The sequence below is a fragment of the Furipterus horrens genome, unplaced genomic scaffold (genome assembly GCF_987537825.1).
Source record: "Furipterus horrens unplaced genomic scaffold, mFurHor1.1.pri manual_scaffold_6, whole genome shotgun sequence".
Taxonomy (NCBI): domain Eukaryota; kingdom Metazoa; phylum Chordata; class Mammalia; order Chiroptera; family Furipteridae; genus Furipterus; species Furipterus horrens.
In genome coordinates, this window is record NW_028327176.1 from 36,870,008 (window position 1) to 36,896,171 (window position 26,164).

The 26,164-nt window shown below is 41.7% G+C and overlaps 1 protein-coding gene across 2 annotated transcripts in view; it reads left to right on the plus strand.

Annotated features, from left to right (window-relative positions):
- Positions 1-26,164, plus strand: part of EML6 (EMAP like 6) — a 263,951-nt gene that overhangs the window by 187,559 nt on the left and 50,228 nt on the right. For both annotated transcript variants that reach the window (XM_090281297.1, XM_090281296.1), the window contains exons 18-25: positions 923-1,125; positions 3,809-3,920; positions 4,152-4,279; positions 8,280-8,421; positions 11,126-11,278; positions 11,446-11,577; positions 20,275-20,363; positions 24,702-24,878. In XM_090281297.1, coding sequence (XP_090137423.1) covers positions 923-1,125; positions 3,809-3,920; positions 4,152-4,279; positions 8,280-8,421; positions 11,126-11,278; positions 11,446-11,577; positions 20,275-20,363; positions 24,702-24,878 — 1,136 coding nt within the window. The remainder of the gene's footprint in view (positions 1-922; positions 1,126-3,808; positions 3,921-4,151; positions 4,280-8,279; positions 8,422-11,125; positions 11,279-11,445; positions 11,578-20,274; positions 20,364-24,701; positions 24,879-26,164) is intronic.

The window sequence follows — 26,164 nt, forward strand, 5'->3', positions numbered from 1 at the left end:
GATCAGCTAAATATTTGTGGCTTATAATGTTGGTAATAATGAGTAAATAAGTGTGATAAAACATGAACCGATGTCTTATTCTCCTCACTCATAAACCATATCTGTTATCAAAATTGTTTCTAGACTCTTAGTATCAGCTTTAAAACCAAGTCCAATTTTATACTGGTCAAAATGTAAGTAAGCTACTGTTCCAATGCTTTCTGCTTTTCAGGAAAGGATAATGACACCCAGTGTGTCTGGGAAGCCAGCTGGTGCGGAGTGGTCTGGAATGAGTCTGGTTTCTCGGTGCTGGTCAGGAAGTGCAGGGAAATGAAAACATCTAAGGCACGGGTCCCATGTACCTTCTCCTACACAGTGAATCATTTTCTCACCTCAGAGTTGCTGTGATAAAAGTTGAGGCAAAACACATATAACATGTTTACATTTTACATTCACAGCCGGTGTTCTTTCTGTTCTTTTTGCTCAACATTCCCGAAGATAGTCCTATAGCTCCCCCTGACACTTAGTCACTCCTTCCTCTGGCTGTCACAGAACTTGCACTGAACCTTGCTTAGATGCCTGTCTCATTGGACCAAGATGCGTAGGAGACGCATCTTGGTCCAATGGTTGGACTGGTTGGAGTCTCCTCTCCAACCAGTCCCTAGGTTCCTTGGAGGCAGGGGCTCTCTTTTCATCTTTATACCCCACCATTGATCACTGTGCCTGCCACAGAGCAGGGACACAAATAAACCCTGAATTAATGCAGGAGCACATGAGAAACTACCTTCTGTTTTTGTCTATGATATTTTCTGCTGTTTTCATACATCTCTGTGTACACATAATGTTGTCACGCAGGGTTTTCCATTGAAAGTAGTCATTCTACATGTTGATAGAAGGTGCCACTTTTTAAAAAAAATAAATAAATATTCTTGGTCCACTCCAGGTGGGGGCTTCACCTCTAAAAGAGGAATGTTTGGAAGTGTTGGAAAATTGGAAACAATGATGTGTGTTGCTTATGGGCGAATGGAAGATCTAGTGTTCTCGGGAGCAGCTACTGGAGATATTTTTATTTGGAAAGATATTCTACTGCTGAAGACAGTGAAGGCTCATGACGGGCCTGTGTTTGCTATGTATGCGTTGGATAAGGTAAGGTATATTTTCCAGAACTCATTTTCCTCATCAGCTTTCCAAAGTTGCTAGTCTGAGGAAGGTCCACACCAAGAGAACCCTCTGTCCAAACACAGTACCCTTGGAATTAGGAAGGAGTTGTAAGGAACCTCCAGTCAAGAGACGAGAGGGAGTACAAATATTGCAAAATTTCTTTCTCATTTATAGTTATTTCTTTATATGCAATTTCTCTCCACATTGTTTGACACTTGTTCTTCCTGGCTCCCACCCCTAAGAGCTCCGTAAGAAGTAGCGTTGGGATAAATGCAGACACACAGTAGCAGAGGAGACCGAGAACACTATCTCAGCATCACCTCCCTCCTTCGTGGCACCATAAGCAGAGACCCAGGAGCACCAAGTGATTAGATGATTGTTCCACCATCAATCTGACCAAAAATTATCTTGATAACCAGCTTGTTCCCGTGTACGCAGGGTCAGCTTTAACAGGAGTGTTCAGGGAAGGTCTTTCCACTAGCTGTTCTAGGGTTCTCCAAGGAAACAGAACTGGTGGGATATACATATACACGTATATACACATATATACACATATACAGTCGTGTACCACTTGATGCGAATTGGGTCATTAGGTGACTTTGTCATTGTTCAGAGTTGTCCTAACATAGAGTATACTTACTCAAACCTGGATGGTATAGCCGACTACGGTAATTATATGTGCTGTACGTTTACACCACTGGCAGCCCAGGAAGTTTCTCTGCTCCAGCATCACTACAAACACATGAGCAATGAGTTGTGCTACTACATTACGATGTTAACTAGGTGATAGGAATTTTTCAGCTCTGTTATAATCTTACAGAACCACCATTGTATATGCGGACTGTCATTGAACGAAATGTCATTAGGTGGCACATGACTATATAAAAAGGAGATTTGTTAAGAGGAATTGGCTCATGTGATTATGGTGGCTGAGAAGCCCCACCATTGCCATCTACAAGCTGGAGAGCCAAGAAAGCCAGTGGTGTAATTCAGTTCAGGTCCACAGTCCTGAGGACCAGGGGAGCTGGCAGCATAAATGCCAGTCTGAGGCTGGAAAAGAGATGAGCTGTCCCAGCTCAGTGAGACGGGGAAGAAAGGGAGGAATTCCTCCTTTCTCTGCCGTAGGTTCTCGTCAGGCTTCATCGTTGGGGAGGGCCCTCTACTGCACTGTGCCCACCAATTCAGGTGCTAATCTCCTTGAGAAATTCCCTTACAGACACTTACAGAAGAAATACTTAATCTGAGCACCTGTGGCCAGTCTAGTTGACACAAAATTGCCATCACACTGGCCATCCTTCTACTCAAGCTCATCTTTGTCCTCATCTGTCCTGCTACCCACTTGCCTTACAGTCTTTCTTTATAAAGGCCACACTTACCTTCAGTGCTATTAAAACTTCTGTTAGTGAATTTGTCAGAAAATATGAATTTTTCATTCCCTCCTCACTTGCTGAGGGTACCAATTCATCTGTGCTCTTTGATCTCCAAACAGTTAAAGTCACTTAACAGACCTAAGGCAAGTCTCATCTGCATATGCTGATCCCACTATAGAGGTAGCTTTTTGTTATATGTGCAGGTACATGGTTATTTTAGTCATTAAGCTGTTTTGTTCTTTTGTTTGACTAGCAAACTTGTTTTCGGTTAAACTGAAAATGCTAGAGAAGATGAAAGCAGAATGCAAAATTTCTGTAGGCCCAGAAGTTGCTGTGATATAATGTGTTTAAATGTTTTTATTGCTTGGTAACTTAAGCTGACAAATCATGGAAAAAGATGAAAATATCACAGTATAATACACTGCATTTAAATTTAATTTGGGGATTGAATCTCTCTGGGTGCAAAATCTAGAGTAGGAATAAGAATATTTAATGTAATAAACTTCAAAATACTATTTCCTAGTATACATCATTCAAATGCAGTAATTAAAAGTTTCTGAGAAAACAGAATGACTCAGTTTTTTCTTAAAAAAAAAAAAAAAAAAAAACTTTTCTAAGAACAGTTGGTATATATGATAAGTTGCCAGAAACTTAACCATAAACTTAGAACACAAATAAAGATCACTGTTCAGTAAGATATATCCAATATGTTAAGCTTCTTACTTTTCCAGGTTTTGTAAAAATTAATCTGGATTTTAATTATGGAAATTGTGGAAACTGATGTCTGGCAGGCAATTTAGCAGGATGGTTTCGTTATATGACGTGTCTAATTTACTCTTAATAATAAATTATGATGTTTTCTTTTAAGAGTAATTATTTAATTTAAAATATTTAACAATCATTTTTATTGTGGTGTTAATTCTGATTCATTCAGGAGGAGGCTATGAGATACCAAAAACTGCCAGGGTTTGAGGCGGGTCCTGTTCTGTAGCAACCTGCTCTCTAGTCAGGGGACTGGGCGCAGAAACAGCCATGACCCAGTGCACCAAGAGCCAGCCAGTGGTCTGAAGAAAGTGCAGCACACATACAATGAGAATACATTGATCCTGCTACAGAAGCAGGGGAGAGATGCTTCCAGAAAATGCCATTTTATTATCATATGTTATCAGATTTTCAGTCTCCTGTACTCAGGAAGAACACACTCACAAAGCTGCTTTACCCAAGGGGACTCCTGCTGGGGCTGGGTGGACAACAGTCATGTAATGTGCATACAGCTGTTCCCATGTGTGTGTTCACAGGGTTTTGTAACAGGTGGAAAGGATGGAATCGTGGAGCTCTGGGATGATATGTTTGAAAGATGCTTGAAGACTTATGCTATTAAAAGAGCAGCGTTGTCAACTAGCTCTAAAGGTACCACTCCCAGATATGCAATAGAAATATTTCTGTTTATAGGGATGGTGATGATAGTACTGATGTACTTGGAAAAACATGATCAAATCAATTCTCTTTCTTCCACATTCAGAGCTCTAGTTCCTGGTAGAAATGTCAAGGATGACTAGCACCTAGTATTTTAGAACTATAAACAGAATTTATTTAATAGTCTTTTTATTTTTGTTCTATTATATACATTTCCCCCCTCAGGCTTGCTTTTGGAAGATAACCCTTCAATTCGTGCCATCACTCTGGGACATGGACGTATCCTGGTGGGAACCAAAAATGGAGAGATCCTGGAAATCGACAAAAGTGGCCCAATGACACTGCTTGTTCAGGTACTGCGCTTGCACGTATTCTAATCCACAGTTTCCATCAGAGCCAAGACCGGGGTGAGGAAGTGTTCACTCCCAGGGCCGTGCAAATGCTAACTACCTCTCGCTGTGTAGCAAATTGCCACAAACAGGAGCTTTTCAAACAGCACACATTTCTCATCTTATAATTTCCGTGTGTCAGGAGTTTGAGCATGGCTTAACTGGGTCCTCTACTTAAGGTTATGCAGGCCTGCGGTCCGAGTCAGGGCTGCAGTCTCCTCTGAGGCTCCGCCAAGGCCGGATCTTCCTGCAGGGCCACTCAGGTTGTTGGCAGAATTCAGCTCCTGTGGCTGTAGGACTGACAGTGCCCATTCCTTGCTGGCTGTTGGCCAGAGGCCACCTTCAGCTTTCAGATGCTGCCCACAGGTCCTTGCCACATGGGGTTCCCCAACCTGGTCCCTCACTTCCTAAAGCCAGCAAGGGAGAGGAAAAATAGGCACTGCAGTCATATCTAACATAATCATATCACATGCATGTAATCATGAGCCTCCATCACCATTGCCTTATTTTTTTTTAATTGAAAACAAGCCACAGGTCATGCCAAACTCAAAGGGAGGTGAGCACATAAGAGCATGAAAATCAAGAGCATTATGAGGCCACCCCAAGAGTCTTCCCATCACAGGCCACCTCTGGCCACCAATTATTCAGGTTCTTACCCACTCAAAATTCATTCCCTCCTCCCAAGGTCTCCAGGAGCCTTATCTCCTGACCGTATCTGCTCCAAGTCCGTAAGCTCATCATCAAAATCAAGTGCAGGTACGCCTAAGGTGCCTTAGGTATATTTTCTCTCAGTCTGTCAACCTGTGAAACTAACAGGTTCTCTGCTCCGCACACACCAAACATATAAGCACCTCCTTAGATATGGGGCTCACTTTAGCCTCAGCCTTGATTCACGGAAGCACGTTGCATACTCCTTACCCTCCCTCTGCGCTCAAGAATTATGTTCATGTAAAATCAGGTTAAAATAAATATCAATGAATCCTCAAAGATGAAAGAAATGATACAGTCTCACCTGAGGGGGGCGGGGTTTGTGGAGATGAGTCGGTAGCTAGTCCTGTACACTTTGGCGTTGAATAGACCTTATTTCCAGATGGGAGAAGCTCGCGGGGTGGAGCATGTGTGTTCAGAAGGTGAAGTGGAAGAATGAGCACTGGTTATATAAGCTCCGAGACTTCTGTGGGTCCAATAACAGGAGCTTCTCCCCCTTCCCCTGACCTGACTCCTGCCTGTGGGCCCGCTTTACTAGAGATGAATCCTAAATCCCAGTGGGAAGGGTCCTCTGATTGACCACATGCTGAAAACAGGTCTGCACACAGATCATGGCTTAGAACAAACACTGTAAGTTTTAGGAATGTATGTGCTCAAGTCCTACTCCGGATATTCTGGAGAATCATAGTTTTTAAAAAATTCTGAGTTAAAAACAAACCTCAGAAGCTCTACTACTGACAGTGCCAGGCAGCCATGACTGAGAACTGTGCTGTAGAGGTGTCCCCAAGGTGGGACTTTTCTGTTCTCCAATTGCTTGTGCTTTTGTTATTTCCTGCCAGACTAATTTGTTTTTCTTTCTGGCCATGACTTCTTATTTAATTTTATTGAAAAGCAAGTGTTTGTTTCAACTTAAACCCCTTAAAGTAATTTTAATTCATAATTGATTTTTTTAATGACTGCATGTTTGAGACTTTAAGTTGTTTTCATATGTGCTATATTGCTAAATATTTTGTAAGATTTGTACCGTAATATGATTTAAATAGTATTATAAGATTTAAACTCCAAGTTTTCTAACTTTAAACTCTAAGTATTATTTTACAGTTGTTTAAATGTTTTAAACTTGACAATAAGTCTTTTTACTTTTTTGTTCTCTGTAGTTATGTTCCTATATTCGTTTCTATTTTCCTAATAGTACAAATAACCAGAGGTACCATTTATTGAGCACCTACTACATATCAGGCAGTACTGTTGTACAAAATCTCTCTCTCATCTCCATAGCAGATTTACTCAGTTGAAATAGTTTTTTGCTAAGGGACCCAAAGCCCAGTAAATTGCCCTCAGCCTCATGCTAAGAACTACAGAGCTGGGATTCAAACCAAGATCTGTCAGACACCAGAGCCCTTTCTGTTTCCTCACACCTGGCTGTTCTCTGAATGTCTCAGCATGGAGACTGCAGGAATGAGATGAGAAGGCTTGGCGCCCTGAGCTGTGGCTGGTGGAGCCATCTTCTCTCCTGACATGGGCACTCTTCTTTTCCATTTTCCTCAGCATCTCTTTCCTCTTCTGGTCTAGCATGCACTTGCCGCTTCCTCCTGGGTAGAACTCGGTAGTTGCGGTCAGTCAGTGTTTGTGGGGTGCCTGCCAGGTTCGGGCCTGTGCTGTGTACAGTGGACAGGGCTTCCTGTGCCTGGGCTCACTGCCCTGTTCCAGAGATACTGGACCCTGAGGGAGAGCTAAGGGACAGGAGAGGCAGTGTGATTAAGGCCATCAGCTGTCCCGCTGGGGGAAGATATCAGGATAACTTGACAATCCAATATTACTTGGAATACCTTGCTATTTTTTTTTTTAAAGAAAAAAAGCTAGGTTGGGGAGAGAGAAGGGACAGAAAGTGATTTCTGATTGTCTCCCTTGTGTGTACTTTGAATATAATCAGCTCAGTTGTGCAGCTGTCTGTTATCATCGGCTTTATGGGGGTTATGGAGGGAAAGTAAGATCCCAAATTCATTTCCTTGTGCCACTCAAGATACTCCCAGCCTGCCTCACTCACTATCTGCTCCTATGTTATACAAGAATTACGACAATCAGATTAAAGAAATATAATTTTCAAATCCATATATTAGGCAGTGGTTTGAAAGGGTTTTGGAGCCCCACAACCCTGTCCTTCTGCAAAACGAACAAAGGAACTTGGTTTGTAGAAGAGCTCCGAGCAGCTCTGGGCTGGGGGGCAGTGAGAGTTGATGCCCAGCCCATCCTCTGACTACGGTCTTAGGGGTGCGAGGCTCTGAGGGGAAGAAATCTAGAGATATAGGGTGCTCCCAATCCAATATATTCAAAAACAACATTTAAACCTTTCAGCCACTCTCAGATATTTGAATGTCTCCTGTACTTGGAACTCGGTGTCTTCTGCCAACTTACTGTTTTGCTCAAACAGATTCCCAGTAAAACCGGAATCATCCAGTTTCTCTTTGAGAAGCCACCTGCTCCCCAAAGCATTCCAACAGCAGACACCTTTCAGATGCCTGTGTATGGTCTTCCTTTTCACTTTGCTAAGCAAAGCCTTTTTATAATTAGCCACTAAAAGTAGAAATTTGGTAAACAGTTTTATTGCACTGATTTATTGAGTGATAAATTATAGGAATCGGATTTGTTTTCTCTGTAGTTGTTCATTTTTAAATACTGTTTTATCTGTTATTATTTTAAGACAAGTGTGTTTGTGATTAAGATATAGATAGGTATGTAGAATTGGTCCAATGCCTGTTAAGAACCTTTCAGTTTTCAAACATTCATTGAATAGACCAATTTGTGAACAAATGCTGAACTGAGGACACTTGTATAATATAGTTTTATTGAAGGAAGTGGTTTGTGTCATTGTATCAAGCTGTTTAGAAGGAGGTACATGTATACTGTGTTTATTTGATGTCAAACAACAGGATAAAATGGAAGCACTTCATGATTCACCCAGATGTTTCTAAATGAGAAGATGTTTGACATAATATAAAACAAAATTTGTAAGTGGTGAGTCCGTATTTTGCTTCCCAAATGAATGCTTTAGCATCATGTTGGCCCAGCTTTAGATTCAAATTCAAATGAAAAGCTTATTCACTTCAATCATTTTTGCTCAAGGAAGCTGTAACTGTGTTTATTCATATTTGAACCTGTTTGGAATGCTCTTGGGCTGAATACACAGCACAAGGCTGCCAGAGAGCAAGCCAGGCAGCAGGGACTGAGCTGAAATTGTGCCGCTTCCTCTCAACAGGGGCACATGGAGGGAGAAGTGTGGGGGCTGGCAGCTCACCCCCTCCTGCCCATCTGTGCAACCGTGAGCGATGACAAAACCCTTCGCATCTGGGAACTATCCTCCCAGCACCGTATGCTGGCAGTACGGAAACTCAAAAAAGGTACATGACGTCACCCTACACATCTGTAAAAAGTATTTCCAAACAATAGAATGGGTTGGATTCATTCGTTCATCCTACTGATATATACTGACAGCACCTCTCATATGCCCTGAAATATGTCAGGCAGTGGGAATTCCATGTGTGTTGCTCCAGTCACGCTCCAGGAGGCTGGCCCGATCTGTCGTGCAGGTCCTGTTCTGCACCTGCTTTTCCTTGCACTTCACAGACAGTTGCCACCTGGGGGCAATATGTCCTTCCTCTTTTCATTGAGAGTTGTGCACATCAGTTGAAATATGTCAGCTTATAAATAATGCTGTTTAACTGTGTGTCTCACAGTCTGCAGAACTGATTTTATTACTGAAAAACACAAAAATCAGCTACACAAAAAATAATTCTTAATATCAAGAAATGAGTAAATATGCATTGAACACGTACATGGACTAGAAGTAAGAGGTATACCAAGCACAAATTCAGCAAACATTTATTGAGTAGCTTTTATGTGTCAGGCACTGGGAATCCCAAGATGACCGGTCCCATCTCTAGTGTCAGAGATGGACAAGATTTGAACAGAGTCCCAGCAACAGATGAGCCATTCAAATGGGGTAATTGGAGGAGAGTCTGAAAACAAGACTGTTTGTGAAAGGGTGGGGAGGGAGTTGAGAAATGACCAGGGATAGCGCAGCACTATGTAGCTATTAGCAGCTGGGTACCATGACCAGCCCTGGGCCTGAAGGGGCAAGAGGAGGGAGTGATGGCGGGAAACTTAAGATGAGAGCAGTGCGAGGTGACAGCCTGGCAGCAGCTCTGATCAGCAGCCCAGGGATTCGCCCACAGGCAGTGACCCCACAGCCAGGCAGCTAGGGGGCTCCTCTTACCCTCCCTCCTTGCCTCCCTCCCTGCCTCCCTCCCTGCCAAGCTTAATGAGAAGCGAGAAGGCAAGGAAGCCCATGGATGCCATCCACACAGCAGCCCCAGGCGCTGAGCAGGGTGCAGAGTGGATGAGGAGAAACAGCGCGAAGACACCTGGCACAAACAAAGTCCCGTGGAGGCTCTGAGGAAGGCCTGCCGCTGGGGTTGGCTTCATCATGGAAGAAGCATGATAGCTGAGGCTTAAAGGATTTGTGAAAGTTCCTCAGACAGGAAAGGATGACATTGGCGTCTCATGCTAGAGTATTTGTATTGGGCAGTTCTATAAGCAGAGAGGCATGGGGCGTGTATTCTAGGATAAAATAAAGGTGTTGAGAGAGTAGTAACAGTAATGATAGTGGTTAACATTGCTGAGCCAGTGACTGTGTGAGCACTTTGCATTTGGTCTTCATGGGGATCCAGTGAATAAGGCCATTGTTGTTACCACTTACAAATGAGGAAACTGGGGCTCAGAGAACTGAAGTCATTTGCTGAAAGTCTCACAGCTTATGAGTGATAGAACCAAATTCAGAGGGCAGACCTGTGGCTGCTGTGTGATACTGCCGCCTCCTATGACATTGCTTATCTTTCCACTGGACTTCTGGGCCTTTGTACGTGCAAATTCAGACCCGGGTCTGACTCCAAAGCCCATGCTCTTAACCACCACAGGCTGAATCATTTGGCCACTAATTTATACTGGGGAAACTATAGAGCAAGTCCTCATTGTGAGTGACCGAGTGTCAGGCAAATGGACTTTATTCACTAGTTAGAAATTAGTTCAAAAGAACAACTACTAACTTATGTTGTCCTGGTGTGATTATTAATAGCACCTCCTTTCACTCTCAGAAGTGTCCTGATTAGTACAATACATTATGTGGTTAACCTAGTCTTGATGACCGCTCCTCAAGGGCAGGTTCACTTTCTGTTCTTTCAGCACCAGCACCATGCATGACTCAATGCATAAATCACTGTTTAAGTGAAGGAACAAGATAAGGTGAGGTGAGCCAGTGTGAAGTCATTGGTGTGAACACAGTTTCAGCATACCGTGAACAGTGAGGGGTGTGTGCAGAAGCACTGTAGGGAGTGCCTTAGCACCGACCTGTGTGGCTGTCCCATCCCTGGAGCTGTGCTTACCAAAGTCTTCATAAGATTGGGGCAGGGGTGGCATGTTCTTAGGATTCCTATTGAACATATGCCCACAGAGCCCATGCTCCTCATTAGAAGTGTCTCCCTGTGACCCTACGAAGCATCAGCCCATGGTCAGTTTTACAGACATCTCTTGAGAGAATGTTGTCCATATTTCATTCTTCTCATGATGGAAGAGGCAGGAACAAAATCTTTCACCTCTAGAATTATGCATTATGACCAGTGGATCAGGGAGCTGAACAATGAGGTTCTCTAAAGCAAGTTTTACATGTAAGGCATGATATTTTTTTAAAAAACTAGATTCTAGAAATTCTATTACAGAACCTCTGGTTTTAAGGATTACCTCTTTTCTTAGGAGCAAGTATACTGGTTATATTAATGCTTTGAAAACCCCAGGCATGAAGATGCTAAGAAATGAATGGATACCTTCAAAGAAATTGAAAATGTGTTTTTAGCATTATCATTGTTGTCCTTGGGCTTGCAGGGAAGAGATGTTTTAAATGATGACGTTTTAGTTCTTCTCACGAGTAGTGTTAAAGGCACAGTCACATGTCCATGCATAAGCACATACACAAATGTCTCCAGCTCTTCACGTGGTTTGTTTGATAGGAAATCCATGGGTGATGAGTATGTTTTATGAATCCTTTTCTAGGTGGAAGATGCTGTGCCTTCTCCCCTGACGGGAAAGCCTTAGCAGTTGGCTTGAATGATGGGAGTTTCCTGGTTGTAAATGCCGACACTGTTGAAGACATGGTCTCCTTCCATCACAGAAAAGAAATGATCTCCGATATTAAATTTTCTAAAGGTAAAGATGACAGCAAAAGCTTTAAAAAATGTATTGGGACAACAAGTTACAGTAGTGGACTATTTTCATTATTTCCTTGACCTTTTCCCCATTTTAGCATGCTAAGTTCCTGGAAGTCAAATCTCATATGAAATGCTTTGATATTAATGGCACGTTTTTCTTTATAGACACTGGAAAATACCTTGCTGTGGCATCTCACGATAACTTTGTGGATATTTATAACGTACTTACAAGCAAAAGAGTTGGCATCTGTAAAGGTGCTTCTAGTTATATTACACATATCGACTGGGACTCTCGAGGTAAAGTATGTTGTGGCTTTAAAAAAATTTTTTTTAAGTTGATGTTCATAATATTGTTTCTAGAGAGAATGGCAGATGATTTTTAGAGAAAAACAGAGGGGGCACCCCACAATATAAAAGACTGTAATTTTACAACCCAGAGGCAGTTGCTGTTAACATCTTGAGTATTTTTCATTATTATTAATATTATGACTTCAAGCCATTGAGTTTTAAGAAGTTGAAGACATACAATGCTTTCTGTTGCCCTAGCAAGCCACCACCTCCCCTTTGAGTTCAGCATGCTATGTTCTTGCCTTGGTCTCCTCCCCTGCCCCTTTCCCTCTTCCCTTTACGCACTGATGCGCCACCTCTGGGAGAACTGCCCCAAAAGTCTCAAGCAATTTTTATCCTCCAGCAGAATGGAGAGTTATATTCAGCTTATCTCAATTTTCCCTGCTCTCCAAAACTCCCAGCCCACTCCCTGCCTCCTCTAGGTCATGCCCACAAACACCATGGGAATATGTCTATTTATTTATTTAACAAGTCTAGCTTCTGCCATGTGCAAAATCTTAAGCCAGAAAATATGGAGGGTTCAGAAGTGTGAGACATGATTCCTACTCTCCGCAGAGTTTATAATTTAGTGAGGGAGACATATTAGTACCTTAATAATACAAGAGTACAAGGTGCCTAAGGCATTGGAGTAAGACATGGTGAGTCATGGAGGAAGTGGTGAACTGGACTGGGAACAGGCAGGTGATGGGGAAGCTTCAGTGCTACGGGGTAGGGCACCTTTGAATCCTTTCTCGGAGAGGTGGCTGTTGGAAGGGCCAGGGTCCCATCTTTCAGAGAAGATTTAGTCCACTGTGGTAGCAAAGCACCGAGCCCAGTGGTGTGCTGTGAGGAAGAGTTCCCCAGAGAATCCTGGAGCCTTCACAGAAGGAGTAACCTTTTGGGTGGATCTTGAGGGATAAGCAGCAGAGATTCATTCAGATGGCAAAGTCTAGGAGGAGCCTCCCAGGCTCAGAAGGAACACAGTGTCCCAAGACATGGAGGAGGGAAGAACAGGGTGATTAAGAAATAGTGAGTAATGCTGAGTGGCTGAGGGCAGACACTCAGTGGAGAGACAGAGTGAGAAAGGATGTAAAGGAAGTTGAACACTGAACTTTATCCTATAGTCCTTAAGTAACTCTAAGAGGCATAGATGAGGGCATTTCCTACTGTCTTTTGGAGGATAAGTTACCCTGGAGTTGGAAAGTAACTGAAATAAACCAGGAGAAAGAGGTGATAAGGGCCTAAACCAAAAGGAGGTTATTCCGGAGGTGCCAGAGTATTTTATTTCAAGTAGTTCTTGAAGTATTAACCATAAACTTCTGCCAAGACAGGCATTTAGTTGTAACTGTACTTGCTACACTGGAATTTGGACTTTTATTTAAGCTTTACAACCAGTAGGCATTTTATACAGCGCAGCAGAGAGGAAGAAAGAATGCCATCTTTATTGTAAGAGGTGCAAGTCCCAACAGGGCAAAAGGAGATCAGATAAGTCCCTCTTACTTACATGTCAGAGCCACGCCGGACATGGTGCTGAGGGCTTAGGCTTGCATTTGTGACTGGGCAGGACACCGGCCGCCTGAGGACACCGGCCACCTGACAGTCATTTGAGAACCAAGGAGGCTGAGTGGGAAGATGGAAGTAGACACTTCTCACCCCCCTTCTTTGATATTCGTTGCTTTCTTATTGGGGAGAAAGGCAGTGGTTTCCTCCAATTTCCTCTCTGGCTAACCTTCTAGGTGCGCCTTCTTGTGAGAAAGATTTAGGACAGTCAGGGCCAGTGTTATGTATACATAAACCAGATGGGGGATTTTATTTAAAATTCACTGCACACACACACAATACCTGGCACAGTATATAAAATCCCACCTCTCCAATGACCATTGAGAAATTAAAACCAAGCTATTATTTACATACTAGGGAGTGAAGAGCCAAGAGAAAGTGGAACATAGAGGAATAAGTTTTGACCAAGAAGATTTCTTCAAAATTATTTTTAATTGTGATAAAATATGCATAACATAAAAGTTACTGTCTTGACCATTTTTATTTTTCAGTTATAGTTTATATTCAACATTAGTTTAGTTTTAGGTGTACAGCATAGTGTTAGACAATCATATACTTGACAAAGTGATTCCCCTGATATTTCAAGTACCCACCTGGCACCATCCATAGTTATTACAATATCATTGCCTATATTCCCTACTTTACATCCCCATGACTGTTCTGTAACTACCAATTTGTACTTCTTAATCCCTTCACCTTTTTCACTCAGCCCCCAGCCCCCCTTCCTCCTTACCCTTTTTAAGGGTACAGTTCAGTGGAATTGAATAAATTCACATTGTTATGCAACCAGCGCCACCATCCATCTCTAGAACTCTTCTCATCTTGTAAAACTGAGACTCTGTACTCATCAAACAATAATATCTCTCTCCCTTCCCTAGCCTCTGGCAACCACCATTCGCTGTCTGTCTCTATGACTTTGACTGCTCTAGGTATTTCATATAAGTGGAATCACAAGTATATGCCTTTTTGTGCATGGATTATTTCACTTAGCATGATATCCTCAAGGTTCATCCGTGTTGTAGCATGTGTCAGAATTTCCTTTCTTTTTAAGGCTGAATAATATTGCATTGTCTGTCTAAAGCACATTTTGTTTTATTAACTCATCCATCAATGAATACTTGGACTGCTTCCACCTTTCGGCTGGTGTGAATAATGCTGCCATGACCATGGGTGTACAGTTCTTTTGAGAATGTACCCAGAAGTGGAATTTCTAGGTCAAATGATAAATCCATTTCTACATTTTTGATTAACCACCATGCTGTCTTCCACAATGACTGTACCATTTTACTTTCCCACCAGCAGTGTGTAGGGGTCCACCTTATCCCTTATCCACATCCTTGTCAGCTCTTGCTTATTTTCTGGAGGGTTTTGTTTTGTTTTTTGCTTTTCTTTGTCTTTTTTTAAAGTATATTTTATTGATTATGTAGTTCCAATATTTTTTCCCCTTTGCTCCCCTCTGCCCAGTACCCCACTTCCCTCCAGCAACCCCCCCCCTTAGTTCATGTTCATGGGTCGTGCATATAAGTTCTTTAGCGTCACCCTTTCCTATATTATTCTTAACGTCCCCCTGTCTATTTTGTACGAACTGGTTATGCTTCTTAATCCCTGCACCATTTCCCCATTTCTTCCCCTTGCCCCTCCCAGCTGATAACCCTCCAAATGATCCCCATACCTATGATTCTGTTCCTATTCTGGTTTGCTTAGTTGGATTTTGTTTTTATTTTTTAGATTCAGTTGTTGATAGTTGTGAGTTTGTTGTCATTTTAGTGTTCATAGTTTTGATCTTCTTTTTCTTAAGTAAGCCCCTTTGACATTTCATATAATAATAGCTTGATGATGATGAACTCTTTTGCTTTATCTTGCCTGGGAAGCACTTCATCTGCCCTTCCATTCTAAATTATAGCTTTGCTGGATAGAGTAATCTTGGTTGTAGGTCCTTGCTTTTCATCACATTGAATACTGCTTGCCAGTCCCTTCTTGCCTGCAAAGTATCTTTTGAGAAATCAGCTGACAGTCTTATAGGCACCCTTTTGTAGGCAACGCTCCACTTCTCTCTTGCTGCTTTTAGGATTCTCTCTTTATCTTTCATCATTGGCATTTTAATCATGATATGTCTTGATGTGGTACCCTCTGGGTCCACCTCGCCAGGGACTCTCTGTGCTTCCTGGACTTGTATAACTTATTTCCTTCACAAAATTTGGGAAGTTTTCCTTCATTATTTTTTCACATAAGTTTTCAATTTCTTGGTCTTCCTTTTCTCCTTCTGGCACCCCTATGATTTGGATGTTGGCACGTTTAAAGTTCTCCCAGAGGTTCCCAAGCCTCACCTCATTTTTTTCAATTCTTGTTCCCTCATTCTGTACTGCTTGACTCTTTTTTTCTTCCTTATGTTCCAAATCATTGATTTGAACCCCAGTTTCCTTCCCTTCACCATTGGTTTTGTGTGGATTTTCCTTTGTTTCACTTAGCATAGCCTTCACTTCTTTCCTTATGTGTTTGCCATACTCAAGCATATCTGTCAAGCCTGTGAGCATTTTTATCACCAGTGTTTGGAATTCTACGTCTGTTAGGTTGGCTATCTCCTCATCGCTTAGTTCTCCCACTGGAACCTTGATTTGTTCCCTCTTTTGGGCCATACTTCTCTGTCTCCTCATTCTGAAAGGCTCCTGTGTTTGTTTGCCTCCTTGTCCCAGGTAGAGTTGTCACTCCTATTACGTTGTAAGGGGTGCAGCCTTAGAGATTATTCAGTATGGGTGGTTTGTTTCACCACATTGTGGTGCTGTGTGTGGGGGAGGGATCTGAGAGGGAACAATGCCACTTGCCCAGCACTCACCCCTTTTCCAGGCACTTCTCCCACTTCTGTATGGGACTGGCACCTCTCTAGCTATTGCCGTGGTCATCGTTCCCAGAGTGGGTGGGTCTGTGGACGTTCTAGGGCCATGGGGCCCTTTAAACAAGCAGACTCTGCTGAGAGACTGGCAGTGTCTTCCTCTGCCCCAACCCCCACTTGTCTGCACAGTCAGAAGCAATGAGGCTTGATTTCCCCAGTGCTAGTACTGTGAGCTGCACTGTCTGATGAGGAGCTGGGAACACTCCCCAGGTGTCCCTCCTGACTTTTTAAAATGTGTGACTGCACTTTCCACCGGCCTGCTGCTGCCACTATCACACTGTGTCCTCTCCACCCCGGCTTTGCCCCTCCTACCGTCTGGATGAGTATTTCTTCTTTATATCTTTGCTGGACTTCCATGCAGCTTGATTTTCTGGAACATCTGGTTGTTTCTAGTTTTGAGGTAGTTGTATTCCTTCTTAGTTGTGGAGGGAGAGACAGCGTGTCTGTCTAGGCCTCCATCTTGGCCAGAAGTCTGTTTTGTTTTTTATAGCAGCCATCCTCATGGGTGTGAGGTGATATCTCATCATAGTTTGGTTCACATTTTGAGAGGACTGTTTGTTTATTCTGTGAATACGTAAGCCCTGTGTTGAAAGCTAGAGATATAAAGAGGAGTAAATCCCAGGAGCAAAGAAGATCTTGGCCAGGATCAGGGGTTGTCCCCGTGGAGAGGCCCGGGTAAAGGTCTGTGTAAAGGCTCTCGATGCAGAGCCATTGCTTTTGCGAGGAGAGAGACAAACCTCGCTATTTCCAAAATTCTGCCCACAGCCAGTGTCTATGGTCCAGCTGGCAGTCAGGATGATGGAAATGGCATTGAGGGCTAGGATGCCCAGGTCTTCGAAAAGCCACCTTGCCTCTCATCCCAGGTGGTCCCTTCGTCAGATGAGAGTATTAGAACAGATGGTTTTTAGGATTGAATACTTTTGGTGTGGGGGCAGGAGTCATGTATCTGGAGAAGAACAGCAAGTGTGCCCGTGAAGCTTCCCTGCTTTATCTCCAGTTTCATTGCTGTGACTTGTCCTATTGATGTTCCTACGTTTCTGATCTTGGAGTTCTGCAAATGCCAGACCTCGAGAATGGACTGCCTCAGGACCAGCCTAGCTTTTCACAGCAGAGCTTCAGAGGTCTGCAAAGGGTAGAGGGCAGGATTTAGGAGCAGGGATCTGTTTCATTTGCTGATCTGCATTTGTGGGAGCCAGCTGGCTCCTCAGGGGGGCGGGGAAGGTACAGCCCTCAGCCTTGGCAGCCTTTCGTGTCCATGGCAACCGCAGGTCCTAGGAAAACCAGAAAGTGCATCGGGCCTTTTCAGAAACAACAGCTACCCCTGAATGAAGCTCCTGCACAGAATGCTTGAGAAAGAAACTATATATGGAAAGAGAGAAATCATGGAAGGATGTCTTCTGTCTGCTGTTAGTTCATTTCTAGAGGTATCAGGACTATAAGATCGTTTAACAATTAACATTTTGAGTCCTAATAGGACATCTCATTCCCATTTTCATTGCCAATGGCCTGATATGTTTGGTACATTTAGTACCAATTTTAGCATTTTTTTAACTTGTAAATTACATAGCAGCTGGGATGATGTGTGTGAATCTTTTTGTGGACTGTAACGCTCCATGCACTGCAAGATGTATGATTTACTGTACCTGCTTAGAAACGAGGTCATCTGTCTCTTCGCCTTTCCTTATTCTCTGTGAGCAGACATTTCTAGTGAATAAAAATTGTGAGGGTTCTGAAAGAATAGGGTTACTATTATTGGGGGCGAATGATACATACATGGACTATACAGACATTTTCCTCTTTGTTTCACTCCTGCCCTCGGAGTTTCTCAGTAGTTACACATTACACAGCAGCAGGCAGTGGGGAAAGTGGTGACCTACATATTTCCTCTGTGTCTAAAAAACAAAATTGTAATAACAGCAGTAAAGAAAATTTGGGGGAAAACACACTCATAATTCTACTTTCTTATCACAATAATAGTTGACTTAAAAATTTTTCTTCACATCCTTGGTTACAAGGAACTCCTACTCAAGCCAGCTTAAATTTAAAAATAAGAATAAAGGATGAGTTTGTGGAAAGACATGGGGATATCTCATAGACTCCAATAACAGGAAGCAACATCTCCCGAGGAACTGGTTTTAGGAATGAACTGGAAAACGCCCAGAAACCAAGCAGGCAGTTCCTCTCCCCTCCTGTTCTGCTCTCCTGTTCTGCTCGGAGGCCACTTGCTTCAGTGTCCTTTGCTTGCTGGTGTCTGCTTTTGGCCCCTCTCTCTGCACAGGCTGGCTTTCCTCATTCATCTGTACGTGGTCCACTCTCTGTTGCCACAAAATGCCACCCTCAGTCCCAATGTTCCCATCTAATCTCAGCAAGTCCCCTACGGATTCAGCTTCCCAGATCCCAGTTTTTCTGGAGAAAGAACCTGACTATGCAGCCCTGTCTCTGGGTCATGCGGTGGGCAGTTCTCAGGGGAGGGATATGAGCCAGGTAGGTCCCCTCAGGTGTCTATGGTTCTGCAAAGCACTTCTGGTACTGCTTTCTTGTGTTTGGATTCTGTAATAATCTTGCCATCATGAAGTACTTCACTAAGCTATTTTAAAAGCTTTTGGTTTGTTTTTCTAAGTATGACATTTGAAACTGTGGTGTAAACTGAGTTGTTAGGATTATCTGAGAATTAGAATCCTGTGAGTTCTGTTAGTATCTCATGGCCAAAAATCTTCTAAAATTAGCCATATTTGAAGAATGTTTTTGTTGAATCCTTCAGTCCGTTTCCACATCCTTTGTTATTTGCAATCGCATTTGAGCATCCTAAAGTATATTTTGCAGATATATTTAGTTCATTGAAAAAATATTAGTTACTCATTTTCTTATAATGCTAAATAGCCAAAGCTAATTTAATGCTCTTTTTTCTTTTGTCATTCGTGTATGTATATTCATCTATAAGGTCAAGAGAATGTGCCCATTTCATTGGAAACATTTTAAAATTAACTTGATCCCCACAGCCAAGGCAAAACCCCCTCATCACCAAGTTATAACCCAGCAAATTACAAATGATTAAGGTTTTCAGTAATGGAACAAGAGAACTGTGTTTTTAGTTAGTCACTGAGAATTAGATGTACAACTCTGAAGGTTAGTCAAGCTATATTTCAGACCTAGCTGGCATCCACTTAATCATTAAAGAACATGATGTAAACCACACGAAGTTCTTATTTTGGTATTATTGTTCCAAGAAGGACATTTCAAGATGACTAGATGTAAGTAGTTATGGAAAAAATGGTGTGTGTGTGCGTGTGTGCACGTGTGCAGATGAACTATTAGGATGTTGAATGAGATTTCCTTCAATCTGGGATGAGGGAATAAGAGGAGGTTCAGGAAGAAGGGTTGGCTGTGTGCTAAAAACTGTTGAAGTTAAATATTGGGCACATAGTGGTTCTTCATACTATTCTTTCATGTGTGTTTGCAATTTTTCATAATTAAAAAAATGCTGGAAAAATGCTAGTGTTTCTTTTGAGTCATTTACATTTTAAGCCATGAAGGATTATTGGCATGGTTGGAGTAGAATTAGGAAATCTTATCTTTTTCAACATTAATCAAAATGAACCCAAGATTATAATTTTACATCACACCGAAAGACTACTTATGCTCAACATTTTTGTTTTGGAAAAGTCTTGGATTTCTCCACATATTTTCAAGTAAGGTGAGAGAGGGATGAGAAATAAACATTTATAGTTTGTTTTGTGTGTCTTTATCTTCCTATCTCTAAGCTTTAAAAGGCAAATTTAAAATTTAGACCTGAGTAAATACGAATGTTGGCAACAGGATTCTCACTTCTGATGCCATAATTCTTGCCAGAGCAGTCTGCTTTCACTACGTCTCTGTGCTAGGAGGCACCAGGGGAAAAGAGCAAAAAACAGATTTTGTCAGGCTTTGGAAAAACAGCTACTTTCAATGCAACAGAGTTATACATGATTCTCCTATTCTTGAAGGATGTTCAAGGTCAGATTTTATGAGGCCCATATTTTTTTTTAAAATCATAGCTTTGGGGTTTGTACCAGGCCATTAATTGCCTTTGCATGTACTTCTGAATAATTCACCATTTATTTACTCAGTTTATGAAACTTTAACTAAAATTAATCAAAATAGTTGCAGCCATGCTTATCACTTTATAATAAAAAAAATGCAGAGTTTAATTGTCTCTCTACTTCATTCTATTATAACAGGAAAATTATTACAAGTTAATTCGGGTGCCAAAGAACAACTCTTTTTTGAAGCTCCAAGAGGCAAACGGCATATAATAAGACCTTCAGAGGTAATAGTCATACACAAAACTTTAAAAATACATTTCATGAAGATTTAATATGTGCATTTTAAAAAACCTATCAATTCTTATTCACTAATATATGCGTAATATTTTAAATAAAACCTATTGATTCTTATCCACTAAAGGTACATTTAGTGTACCTTTAAGCGTGATCATTTCTTAAATCTGGTTGCTTAATCTGGTTTTTTGCTTTCTGAGGATTTATGGGTTTTCTATATCAGTGATATAGCAACACACAGTTCATGTTCTGCCAATTTTTTCTGTGCCTGATAAAAATGACTAAGCTAACAATTTAGATGCTACATATCTTTTTATTTCATTCAACATGTTGTTTTGTGTAAAGCTTCTTATAAACATAAATTTTTGGAAAGAACCTTCTCAGTGTTTATTATTTTTAATAATAAGCAATTTTTTGCAACAATAATAAGACAAATGATCTTTCAAAGCAAAACCTATCCATGACCTGACCATCCTAACTTATTAAACTTTCTCCTTCCCTTGTTTTCTTCATGTCCTTAGCCACATACATAATTTTTTTAATTGTTGAAATCAAAGCCTAGATGCAATTTTTGAATCCACAAACTACCTCCTTCCTGAGCGTTCAGCTGCACAGTGCTTCCATGTAATGACCCTGATGGCTGAAAGGTCATTGCCTGAGTGAGCTCTAAGAATGTCCTCTTAGTCCCATGAGACAATATGACTCATTTGTTTGCAATGTAACCTTTGATGAAAGGTAAGAAAATATTTGCTTCCTTTGAGGAAAAGTGGGCAAAAGCACATGACTGAGGGATAAGCGTGTGCCTCTCTCTCCAGTTGGCTAGTACTGGAAAGCACTCCTAGAGGCATTTAGACACACGCACTTGTAATGTTTTCATCCTTTCTAAAGGAAGCCTGTGTTCAGTATTTAGGAAAGTTGTTGTAGATGATGGCACTGTATTAATGGAAATTGTTTACTAATCAATTTGTCTTATCCTCCCTCCAATTTCAATTTATTTATCTCTGATCAGTCCTCATTTTAACTTAAAAAAAAATAAATTTATCAGGGTAAAATTAGTTAATATCATAATATAGGTTTCAGGTGTACAATTCTGTAATATATCGTCTCTATATTGCATCACAGGTTCACTACCCAAAGTCTAGTCTCCCTCTGTTGTCATATATTTGGCCCCCTTAACTCTCTTCTTCCTCCCTTCACCCCCTTTCCCTCGGTAACCACCATACTGTTTTCTGTGTCTACGAGTTTGTTTTGTTCATTCATTTGTTGCTTTTTGTTTTATATCCCACATATGAGTGAAATCATATGGTTCTCCTTTTCTGTCTGACTTGTTTCACTTAGCCTGACACTCTCAAGATCCATTTGTGTTGTCTGACATGGAGAAACATATGGAGAAATATCAATTAAGTAACGGATATTTCTAATGATGTCATTCATTCACTGAGCATCTGTTGAATGTACTGGGTACTTCATACACCTGTATTTTAGTTTTCACAGCAGCCTTGTGTGATAGTTGTCAATCTCATTTTACATACAGGGAAATAAAGATTCCAAGAGTAAGTAGGAGGAGGACCATGGAGCTGTGATTCCAATCTGGGGGACTCTGTGTGTGTCTCTACCTGGATTTCTTCTGTGTATTTAAGCATCATTTTTACATCACTTCACCTATATTTTTCCACCCTGTTTTAGTGCCCCCCAATAAGTATACTGAAGTAAAATGCAGTTTAACCAAATGATGGGGGGTGGGCAACTTGAGATAGATAAGCAATTATTACATGAAAGGATACGCATAAGAGGGAAATTCGTGTTATAAGCTTCCCTGAAATGCCAGGCTCTGGCTCTGAAGAGCTCATTGTCACTCTCGCTGCACATTTGTTATTCCAGAGGCTGATCTCTGGTGCTGCTGATGGGGAAGTCATCCTCCCCCACCCTCCCCCACACTGATGGGTCCCCAGTCTGACCTCCTTGGTGCTGCTGTTCCTAAGAGCACCCAAGGGGCACCTCATCGTGTGCCTCACCAGTATTGTCAAGGCGCTTCAACTAAGTATGAAGAATTTTGAAAAATTCTATTAAAAAACATTTTTTAATGCAACAGCCACAGTGAAACTAATACAAAGCTTACTTAGCAAATTGTTTAATGTGACAAATATTACAATGTCTATTTAAACCCACCTGATGCAGCATGGTGCAGTTAAAGCAGCTCTATACTAGGAGGCCTAGTCTCTGGCCCTCGACCGCCCCTCTGCTTCCTAAGCATGGGGTGACTCATGTGACAAGCTTCTCTGGGGCTTCCACAGTTGCCTCCTCTGGAAAATGAGGACCGAGAAAATAATGACCTATCTGCCTGAGGCAAGGTGCCAAGGAGGAGACCCCTTGAGCACTCTCCTTTCATCGAAGTTCCAGGGGAGGAGCAAGTTTATTTACCCCTTTTGGGTTTTGTGGGTTAGAGAGATCATTCTGAATGTTCTATTTTAAATGTAGCTTCCAACAAATTAAACATTTGTTTCCCCTGAGAGTACAGTGTCCAGATCTGACCAGGGGTGTTCTGTTGGGGTGACTGCGTTGTGGTCAATACCAGCTCACCCCCATTTCCTGCCCAGATAAGGAGGCCAGGGAAGGGCCGGCCACCCCACGCAGGAGCACAGGAGGTGAGCAGGCAGGGTCTCAGAAATGAGAGTCAGAAACCTGGGAGGGAGTCAGTGGCCAGGGGTGGTCCCCTGCTTCTCTTCCTGCGAGGGTCAGTTCAGGGCATCATAAGAGTTGAGGGAACTCCACTACCCCACAGTCTGTGGCTCTGCCTGAGGTGCCCCAGGTCACTGGGCCAGTGCAGGATTTTGGCTCCATTTCTGTGTGTGTCCAGAAGAAATACAGAACATTAAATCAGGACCAATTCAAGTGATTAAAATATGAATAGCACCTCCCCTGGTGACCAAAATACTGCCTTCATCTTGATCTTGTTTCTTTTCTGAGCAGTGATAGCAGGCAGAATGTACAGAATTGGAAGCGAGGTGCTTGGACAACACACAAAGCAGTTTCCAGGTCCAAGAGAGTGGTCCAGCCTTTAATTTTAGCTACAATTTCTAATGATTTCTATACTCCCTTAAACAGTCACGTAAAGTGCTTATCTAAAGAAACTACAATAAAAATAAATAAAGGCAGAGGTTGATTGTTTCTCTACTTCACTCAACTATAGCAGACCTTGAATGAGAGTAAATGAGATGAAACCCCTCTAGCAAAGTCCAATACACAGTGTTGTTGTTATTGTTTATTGTTTTTATTTTAAAAGGATAGAAAAGCCTCGATTTTATCAGGATTTAAGCTATACAAATGGCAACCTCTGTCCATGAATTTCAGACAAAACAGTTTTAAAGGATAAAATGTATATTCATGGCAATACGAACAGCTCTTCAGATTTTTAAGATAATCTCTTTAGAGCATAAATATTGAGCTAGCTGCAGAATCTTACCATTCTTTCTTCCAAAGATGCATTCCTTAAAAAAAAAAAAAGAAAGTTATACCCTCTTAACTTTTAAAAATAGTTCACTAAATGATCATCCTCATTGATTAATCTAGCTCAGTGGTTTCAGTTGGGGACAAATGCTCCAGGGACACTTGGAAAGTCTGGGAACAACCTGGGGGAGGGGGGCTACTGGCATCCAGTGGTTGGAGGACAAGGATGCTACGTAACACATTACCATGCACAGGATGGCCCCTGGCAACGAAGAATTATGCAGCTTAAAATGTCTATAGTACTGACACTGAGAAACCCTAATCTGACTTACGGCTTATGAAATGCTAAACATCTAGGTAAGAACTAAAAATCTTTATTGTCAGATTTCCACAATTCCAAAATGTTCATCTGATCTAGAGAAGAATATATGGATGGATATTTGGCTGCAGTGCCAGTTTATTAAGATAATGCACATACCACTTTAAAACCCAACAGAGGTTCAGGCCAGGTGGTTGGAGCACCATCCCATAAACAGAAAGGTTGTGGATTTGATTTCTGATCAGGGTACATGCCTGGGTTGTGGGTTTGGTCCCCCCGGTCAGGGCGCATATGAGAGGCAGCCAATCGATGTTTTTCTCCCACCCTCTCTCCTTCCCTACCACTTTCTCTAAAACCAATAAGCATGTTCCCAGGTGAGGATAAAAATCAATGAATCAATAAAATGCAACTTAGAACTGTGCACCTCAGCACCCAACACACATGCCTGATATGGGCAAAGTCATCCTTTAGAACTACTCAGCCTCAAATTGTTCCTTTTCAATAAAACAAAAAGATCTCGAAGTTGTACAAAATATATTAATTTTCTTTTCTTCTTTTTAAGATTGAGAAGATAGAGTGGGACACGTGGACCTGTGTCCTGGGGCCCACCTGTGAGGGAATCTGGCCCGCACACAGCGACGTGACCGAGGTAAATGCTGCCAGTCTCACCAAAGACTGCTCCCTCTTAGCCACTGGAGACGACTTTGGTTTCGTCAAGCTTTTTTCATATCCTGTCAAGGTAAGTTTGCATGCTTATTACATGTACTTACTCAGTTTCATTAATAACCCCAAATCTATCTAGAGTGTGTAAGTGGATTTTTAAATATTGAAGGCATAAGCAATTAATGATGTTATCTACGGTGCAGTCTTTATTTATACTGTGTAAAAACCTTCGTGGCATTATGTTTGCTAATTTGAATCAGAGTCTGTGCCATAGAATTTCTCCTTGAAAGGCCTTCCCTGGTCCTTAAATCTAACATCTCACAAACCTCAAAGTAAGAATTTTCTTTAGAACCTCTTGGACCTGTGTCTTTCTAGCCCATACTAGCACACTTCCCAAGAGGAAGAGCTACTACCTCCCCAAGCAGCCTCATTTATTTTAAAAGAGCTCCAATTGTTAAAAAGTTTTTTGTTGTATGTCAAACTGAAATTTCTTCTTTTTAGCCAAAGGTCTGCCTTCAACGTCATCATTGATTGACTCTCGTCCTCTTATAGCCTCGTCTGTAGGAGGATCACTTTGGCTCCCTGAAGTCTCCATCTCCCCAGCCTAAACATCCCCTGTTCTTCAGCCATCTCCTACCTGGAGTGGTTTCCAGCTGCCCCCTCCCTCTGAGCACACTCCTTCATATTCCATCTGAAACTGTCTCATCAAAGGCAATTCAGTTCTTCAGATGTAATCTCTCCAGCTCAATCTTGTTTTGATTTTATATTTGTTTTAAGTTAAACTAAAGTGGAATCAGCTCTTTGACTGCCACACTACACAAGTGAAAAATAGATGTCATTGCCAAAAATGTCCAGGTTCTATCTCCCATGTTATATTTACACAACTGACTTCTGAACTCTGAGTACAGAACTTTGTATCTGTACCAAATAAGACTTATCTTTATTTTATCTCATTGTTCCAACCTGTCACATCTTTTATTTTTTTAAGTGTATTTTATTGATTATGTTGTTACAGTAATCCCAATTTTTCCCCCTTTGCCCCACTCTGCCCAGTACCCCCCTTCCCTCCAGCAATCCCACCCCTCTTAGTTCATGTCCATGGGTCATGCATATAAGTTCTTTGACTTCACCCTTTCCTATATTATTCTTAACTTCCCCCTGTCTATTTTGTACCAACTAATTATGCTTCATAATCCCTGACCATTTCCCCATTTCTCCCCTTCCTCCTCCCAGCTGATAACCCTCCAAATGATCCCCATACCTATGATTCTGTTCCTGTTCTGGTTTGCTTAATTGGAATTTGTTTTTCTTTTTTAGATTCAGTTGTTGATGGTTGTGAGTTTGGTGCCATTTTAATGTTCA